General features: G+C 41.1%; 1 protein-coding gene across 1 annotated transcript; it reads right to left on the bottom strand.

Moving 5' to 3' along the window:
- Nucleotides 1-988: 988 nt before the first annotated feature.
- On the bottom strand, nt 989-8362 carry ERH (ERH mRNA splicing and mitosis factor). The gene is made up of 4 exons (XM_082283263.1): nt 8243-8362; nt 5146-5233; nt 3977-4097; nt 989-1478 (listed from the first exon to the last, which is right to left on the bottom strand). The coding sequence occupies exons 1-4, from the start codon at nt 8243-8245 to the stop codon at nt 1376-1378; spliced, it is 315 nt and encodes a 104-aa protein (XP_082139389.1). The 5' UTR covers nt 8246-8362; the 3' UTR covers nt 989-1375.
- Between the last annotated feature and the right edge of the window lie 185 nt (nt 8363-8547).

Below are 8547 nucleotides of genomic sequence, written 5' to 3'. Positions count from 1 at the left end.
GTTTTGAAAATCACTATTCATTATAAAGGAGGCATGTTTTGATGTTAGCAGATTGAATTTGTTCTTGGTCACTATAATTCTAGAGTTAGTAGGTCTAATGTCCAACCTGTATTTTTGCTGAGAAAAAGTTTAACACCCTCACCCAGTATCTTTCTAAGAATTTATATCCCTTCAGTAATTTGATTGCAAGTCTTCAGTAGCTATTACTTACCACCTAAGTATTTTCATTAAAGCTTTACGATAGAGAGTCACTTTAACCTCAGATTCTTTTCAGCCAGTGCATTTGCTGTGAGGTCCATCAGAAACTATTGATGTGCATTAGGAAGTTAAGTGCACTGTAGAGAATTGCATTCCTCTGTCAATCCCAGAACTGCTCTTGGTTGAGCATATCTGTACAGTCTGTTCCTATAGCAGGCAAACTCTAAAGGCACAGAGTACCAACCAGCCTTTCTTTTATACCTGCTCTACTTTTTGGTCTGATGGGTCCTCCAACCCAAACCTTTTCAGTACAACAAAATTTAAAAATATCAGCATTCAAGACAGATGGGAGCAGATATAATTTAATAGTGTGTGCAAACAGTTAAGTCGTTATTTTTTGTAAAGAGAAAATGAAGTTTGGGGCAGACTCCCCATGGGAACAATCTGCTTTGCCTGTTCCTTTCTTGGGGGGAAGTTGTAAGCAGACTAATCCATAGTGCTTGTGATTTGATACATTCAGCCTGCTGTTATCCATCACCAATCCCAGAGCAGACACACATGAATACAAACACCTTGTAGAGAGATCAGCTGTAGAGTGCAAGAGGGTTGCTGTGTTTCCCAAAGATGCCCAGGGAAAATAGTATCAAGACTAAGCCAGAATTTGAGCTGCTCTGCAATACAGGAAACAACTGTTGGTTCAGTCCACGTGACCTTTGAAGCCCTATCCCTTGGGTAACAAGAAAAAAAGATTTGTATTTTTTGACAGGAACCACAAAATTGAGCACTCAAATTTAGCTAAAGGGTAGTTTTTTATTTCCCATTAAGACATCTCAAGGACATAACTGAATGTTGAAAAACCCACAGAGGGACACATATTGCAAATGTGGTGAAGTACAATGTGAACAGCCCCAGGGGTTCAAATAAGGTAGGACCATTAGCAAACTGGAGGAAAAAAACCCAAAACTCTGCTGAAGATGTTGTACTTTCTTCTCCATTTACACTGAAAAAAAAGTAAAATCCAACAAAATCCTTGTATCTCTAAAAATACAATCAGTCCTGGCTAAGGAGTTTATCAAGATGGCAACAGGATGACTATAATACAAAACGTTCACTACTACACTCTGTACACACCTGTTGTCCAAACCCTCCCCAAACCCATGCCACGATGGTGCCCCCATTATTTGCTTGCTTGCTGGGCCTGCCTGCGGAGGAGGACGTAGATCTTCTCCTTTATCCAGTCTTTGTTGTATGGTTGGTATGTCTGAGTATCAGCACGGTAACTGCAGAGGAAACACGAAGCAGTGTCAGGCTGCTCTGTAATATGTCTACCAGAAGAACTTCACAAACAATTAACTGTCCTCAAGTGTATGAGGCAGAAAGTTGTGTACAGAAGGCAGTATCAGAAGTAGGTGGGAATTGTCACTTATCAAATGGATTATCCTGTTCTCTCAAAAACAGTTGCCCAGCAGATCAGCCTGAGCTTGAAACAACACTAGATGCTCCAAGGACTACTGAGTGACTGGATCACAGTCTGTTCACATTTAAATTCATGCATTTAATTATTTAAGGGAGACAACAAATAGAGAATCTTAGTATTCTAAAGCTCAGAATGCAGAAGAATAGTTCCACCAGGAAACTAATTTATCTTAATGAGTCAAATACTTCTTCAACATTACTTCAAGGATTTGTTTAAGCTTTCAAGTGTTCAACTTCTGTCTGGAATTTTTTGAAAATTAATAAAATCAACTTTTTCCAGGAGCAAAGGTAGATGGGTGACAAAGGATTCTTGCCAGTTGGCATGGAGGGCAAGCTTACGTCTAACAAGGGCACTTCATAAAAAGCCAACTGAAAACAAGAACCCACAGATGCGTTTTCTTTGCTACTCAAGGATAGTTGACAAAAGCAGTTCATTAGCAAGGGCCAGAGAATTCAGTTACTCAGGGCATGATGAATTAAAACAGAATGAGACTGAAAAATGAAAGCGAACTGCATGAAGTTATCTGTGTAGGCTCATGCCCTCCTTTCTCCCTCAGTCATTAAAGCTAATATTTTGTTCATGAAGATGGTACTCTCAGTGAATGCTTCAAGAACTACTAAAATCCTGGTCAGTCTTTAAATCTTGGTATACATGTTTCTGATCAGATAAGAAGGGTGAGATGGTCAGTGGTAAGAAGCTGAGTAAAAATCCCAAGTTAATTCACTCCAGAACAATTTATAGTTCTTACCCAAGGAAAAAACCATAAGCATGCTGTTTCTAAGAAAAGTCTTAATATTTAAACCCCAGCATGACTGGATCGAGGCCAAAGAGCTTCAGTATATATTCATGCAGCAGCAGTTCTAGTGTACTGTAAGAAATGTTCATTTCAGGAAAAGTTACTGATTTCTACCCTCCATCCCCAAATCCATTCATAATGCTACACAGCAAAAGCAGATATCAAGTACTTCAGGAATTTCTGTGAACACAAGACATGTCTGATACACCTTATGCTACGTGTGCCATCTGGTGGAAAACTGTAAGCTGAAGTAGAATTTGGCACAACACTGATTTTACAAGCCTAACTAAGAAAGGCACAAAACTATCCTAGAAAACAGCTGCTACTTCCTAAAACAAGTGGCTAGTTTCAGTCTGTTAGATAAACTGTGTTTCTCAAATTTCATCAGTCCATCACTACAACACCTGAAGATCAAACGTGTTAGAATATGTAGGGACAAGGTAAATCTGCAGAACTGTGAGCTCATTTTATTTGCTCTACTGAAAACTTTGGCAAATGGCATTTGTAGTAAGTCAGCACCAGTAACCAGAATACAAAGGAAAACAATCTGATGCTCAGGTTTTTAAAAATAATTTTGTGTTTTAAACTGGGAAAGTCTGTTCACTGGACAGCTACACAAGTACTTGCAGTGGGATTTTGGCTGCAGGAATGTCTACACCACAGTCTCACTTAAAAATTTTCTGGTATTTTGAAATTCAAAAGCCTAATACTATGTCTTTTGTTACTTGAATATGAGATTTGTATCCTTATTTCTACAGCATTTCTGCAAAGTTGATACCACTGTCATATCAAAACATCACCTTGAAATTTATTGTATGGAAAGTACTAAACCTAACATAAATTTTGTTCTGAACAGTGAAATCTAACACTCAATTGCACCGTGCAGTCAGAATGGGAAGTGCACAAGACCACCATTGTTTGCCCCCAGCTTTGACACACAAATGAGAACTGGAGATGTTTTCACAAGACCAAGTTAACAATTAGCTAGGGCTCTCCAGAGGATTCCTCTGTTCCTTAACCACGTAATCAGCATTTACAGAAACTTTCATCTTGCTATATCTTGATCAAAACAAACGTTTGGCTGCAATGGATTTCTGTAGCCTTCTACCCCACCACTAGTACTGCCTCAGTTGAAAAAATTTCTGTAACCATTCTGCCTCCTGAGGAACTGGACCAACAGCACAAAGGTAAATTTGAAACAGATTCTAGCAGTAATAAAATAGTCAGCTGTATTAAACAGTTGGATTTCAGTATTCGAAATGCTGTGAGCTTATATATGAACAAAACCCAAGAACTGCTGGTTTCTAAGCCTTCTTTAGAGATACCTTATATCTGTGCAATTAATTGGATTGGGCAACTTGTTATGGCAGCTGCGCTACTGCTGCACTACAGTTACTGCAAAACCCACATAAACGAGCATTATATTAAACTCACATGAAAGAGTTTAGAGGGAAGACTTCTGACTTTCCTAAGTCACTGAAATGGACTTGTACAACTGAACTTACACAAGACAGCTGAGGTCTGCCAAGTCATCAATGAAGTCAAACAACTGGCTGATATCATATGTAATGGATGGACTGTTGGGATTCATTCTCTTCAGATGCTCTTCATACATTTTACAGACTCCTACAGAGAAACAAGATTAACAACACAACATTAGAAAACTGCTGAAACTTTTTCTTGGTCCACAAATAAAGTTTAGAGACTATCACCATAAAAACAATCAGATTTCCTAGAGTTGAAATTCTTTTGTTCCTAGTGATTTGCATTGAAACATAATACCATAAGAGCAGGTAAGATGCATGGAAAGAAAAGTTTTCATCCTCTAGGGGAAAAAGTTGTAGTTCTGTCAAATATGTAACTTTCCATGCAGTAAGCTCCAATGGAGCTTAATTTTAAGACAGCAATTAGAACATGTATTTCTACTGCACAAACACCTGAGAAACAGAAGAACTCGTAAGAATGATCATTCTTGATCCAAGAGTCAAAGAGGGTACTGAGGTAAGAGTGACAGCACAAGCCTGTACACAGATTTAAAGCACTTTTTAAAATTTAAGCTAGCCTACTAATAATTCAGGTACATTTGAGAAAAATGTAATATTAAAGTGAGCACAGAGATTTACATGGTCTTTATTATACTTTTGTTTTCTTCACAAAACTTCCTGCAAGACTAATGTTAAGTGAACTACAGCTCTAATATTTCAATCTTCTTTTCATGCTCTTTATGTGTATCAATGTCTCACAGGATCTTTACTCTGGCACATGTGCCATGAGACTGCAAATTATGTATCAACTGCATACAATCCTTTATTTAATATATTATTTCCAGTAGCAATCTTTCCTTTACAGTGCTAAGAAAAGATATGAGAGTTAGGTGCTGATCCTGCAATGAAATCTGCATGGGCTCAGAAAGAATATTGTCTACTCTCCCAAACTGGATGTGGTTCCATCTAGTTAAATCAAAACCAGACATTTAATAGAAAAAGGAAGTTTTAGAAACAAATAATAACTAGGTTTTAGTTTGCTAGAACATTAGTAAACTAAAAGTATGAGGGGTTTTGTGAATTACCTTTGAAAAACATGAAGAATAACTTATTTTCTTACTAAGTTTGTGAATATGTCAAAAATAGAGTTTTAGCAACAGTTTTTAACTACCCTGTCTGCATCCACCCACCTTCCATGCACTCATTCACCGATTCATAATCAGCATATGTTCTGCCTTCTGGCCTCTTGGTAGGCTGGACAAGTAGAATTGTGTGAGACTGGAAAAGAAAACAAACACCAAAAAAATACAGTTTACTTGCACTTTGAATGATTTTTGTTTGAATTAAGTTATTTATATGAAAGAAGAAGTAAAAAGAAGTATAATACTAAAATATTAGACTAGCAATCAAGGACACAGACATTTTCCAAATAGCATTTACTATTTATATAAGCTGTGTTAATAAGTTTTGTTTCCAACAAGTCCTATCAATCCTTATGGAACTTTAAAATGTGTAAAATCACCAGTAAAGCAGCTATTGTGTTTAAAAAAATACCACAGAAATAGTTTCTATTTAGACAGACAAGCAAAGCAATAAAGTTGATGTATAAAAGCTGTGGCATTAGTGCATTTACTTATTTTGTTCCAAATGCAAGCTGTTAGTAAAATTTTCAGTGCCCCAAATAAAGAGCAAGGAGGGGACCCAACTTAACCACATTGTCAGTCTCACCTTAAAGGTTTTAACAGAAATAGCTATTTTGAGTTACTCATTTACCTTCAAGCGAGCACAAACTATACGATAAATCTGCACTTAACATTCAAGATTATTTCCTGCAAAACAGATGTACTGGTTTTTCACACTTCAATGAGTTTACTTAAACAGTAATTATGGCACAGAAAACTGTTCCAAATGTTGGAGTCCATAAGCTTGTTCTTCTGCAGGGAAGACTTAGATGATTGTACACTCTGTGGCTTCCATTATTTCCACAACATTTTTCGCTTGGCTACAGCAAGTAACTTGAGCAAAGAAGCAAGATTTTTGAAGTGTACACAATCTGTGATCTAATTAACAGGTTGCATAGCACAGAAAGTTTGCAAGCATGCTGCAAATGGCCGTTTCCAGTGCTGCTAATTGGATCCAACATTTTCAGTGCTAATATATGAGGTGAGCACACAACATAGAGGCAATGGCAGGGTAAGACATTATTTGGCTTAACCAGCTGCTGACAGAAAAATCCTGACCCATACTTTGGAAATCAGCGAAGACACCAGTTCAGTGCTCATCAAACGCAGTAACAGAAAAGAGAAATGTTAGGATTTACAGGAAAAAAAAAACCAAAACAGAACAAGTTCTTAACCCACAAGTGACAGTACTCCCATCCTTGGAATACAGTTTTCAGTTTTTAAAATTCTGTTTCAACATGGCAGTAGCAGATTCTGGGAAGTTCAGGAAAATGTTACACAGACAAAAAGAAGGAGCAAGACTTTTCCTAATCAGAATTGGAAAAAAGGGGAATTCTGAGCTGCACACTGTAACAACAAAAGTCATACAAAGGAGAATAGATCATTTAAATCCACTTTCGTGTATGCCAGAGGATGATAGATTTGAAAGGAATTCCCCAAAGGGGGCTGGTATCTGGCTGTTCCAAAGTGCATTGTACTTGAACAGGCATGTCTTAGCAGGGAGTCCAAATGATTGCCAAACATTATGATAAAATAATTTTTCCAGCACTATCATTTTAATTAGCTGATCACTGAGGAGCGCTAAATGAATGTATAAATTCTGAAATTATCCAAATAATCAGATTATAGAAAAATAAGTGAGCCAGACATGTAAGCTTCACAGAACTTCACAGCAGAAATCATTTGGGCTTCTGACTTTAAGCCATTTCTGACTTCAGATACTATATAATATCCGTTACCAGATACTGGCCCAGAAAAAATATTAAAATTGGTACCATTGGATCATGTGTATTGTAGAATTAATGCTTTTCAAACATTTCTTTGGGAACTTGACATTATTTTAATTTAAGGGAAAAAAATTGATTTGATAAAATTGCCGCTCCTGTCATACCATGTAGGTACAAAAGAATGACAAGTTCAGAAGCCTGAGGGAAGTCTCTTCCAACTATTATTACCTGCCCTGTGTGCCTAGGTGACACAAAACGAAAACAAGGGAAGATCCATAAACCTTTTGGCATTAGCACCAGGTTACCTGGAAAAGCCCAATACGGACCCTTATTATTATGATGCATAAGTTAGATTTCTTTGCATTTTCCTTAAAAGCACAGTTGTACTGGCTCCTTTTCAGCAGGACACGGAATGAGACGCCACATGGTTTATATTATACCAATTTCGAACTTCTAGAGAGCACTTTGGAAATTGCTCCTGTTACTGAAGGCAGAACCCTGTAAAACTGGTTAAGGCAGTGCCAAGAGCTAAACCAGCAAGACTTAAAAGCTAGGCAGCATCTGCCCAAGGAGGCTTCCACCAATTGTAGTCTATTTGACAAGGAAGCGTTAAAAAAAAAAAAAAAAAAGCCCCAAAACAATAAAAGTGGAAGCTAAACACGCATTGTAAGGGTAAGATGTGCAGTGATGCAAATACCAGTGGCACACTGCACACACCTAAATGTCTTGCAGTTACCTCTGCCAGGCACTCCGGCCACCAGGCACAGGGCTTGTAGCTGCCCATCATGGCCGAAGCCAACTGCTTTGGAGCAAGTGCCAGGCAGATGTGGAACTTCGCTGCAAACCGACAAGCAGCTGCCCTCCCACCGCAGGGCACCAACTTCCTTCAACAGATCTTAATTTATTAAGATGAACGCATGAAACCACGATGATAGGGAGGCCTTTGAGCTTCAGCGTGCCATACCTACAGCCCACCAACGCAAGCTCCCGCCTTTCCCTCTTCCGAGCAGAGGGGAGGAGCAGGGAAAGCAGCATGGAAAGCGCAAATCAGCCATTTAAGGCAGGCTCGCTCGACGGGCGAGATTCGCGGGAAAGCGCTGCGCTTCCAGCAGCGCCCAGAGAAGGGGCAGAAGGTGCCGGGGAAGGGGGGCGGGAGCCTCCAGCGCGCCGCTCCCCGAGCGCCGCCGCCACCTTTGTGCCCCCGCCCCGTCCAGCGCTGCCCCGCCAAAACGTGCTGCCGCCTTCCCGGGCCCGCACCATCGGCCGCGGCCTTCCCGCCCGCAGTGACCCAGGGGGAAGGGAGGGGAGGGGAAGGGAAGGCTGCCCGTGCGGGCGCGGTGTGCACGGAGCCCGGCGGTCCCGTCCCGTCCCGTTCTCACCATGGCGGCTCGGCTCCTTCAGCACCGCCGGGCAGAAGTGGCGCGCGGCGATCCCCCACAGGCCCCCGCGCCCGCCGGAAGCGCCGCCGCGCCAACGGCCGCCACCATAGAGCCGCCCGCGCCAGAGCGCCGCTCGCGCGCACGCGCCCGCAGGGCCGGCGGCCAGGCTGGCGGGGCGGGGCGGCGCGCGGCCATCTTTGCTGAGGGAGCCGCTCTCGGCCCATCGCGGGCCGCCGCCCGCCCGCCATCTTGGAGCCGGGAAGCGCGCGGGGGCGGGGCGGGTCGCGGCCCGTCCCGGAAGGGGA

The sequence above is a fragment of the Coloeus monedula genome (genome assembly GCF_965178545.1).
Source record: "Coloeus monedula genome assembly, chromosome: 6".
Taxonomy (NCBI): Eukaryota; Metazoa; Chordata; class Aves; order Passeriformes; family Corvidae; genus Coloeus; species Coloeus monedula.
The sequence above is the reverse complement of the archived record's forward strand: the minus strand, read 5'-3'. Positions and strand labels throughout refer to the sequence as shown.

Bases quoted from the DNA above. Each gene is read 5' to 3' on its own strand.
- ERH (XM_082283263.1), bottom strand. The intron at 4,098-5,145 runs GTGGGTGGATGC...GTTTCTCTGTAG, and splicing joins GGTGAATGAGTGCATGGAAG to GAGTCTGTAAAATGTATGAA. The intron at 1,479-3,976 runs GTAAGTTCAGTT...TTTCCTCTGCAG, and splicing joins GCAGACCTCAGCTGTCTTGT to TTACCGTGCTGATACTCAGA.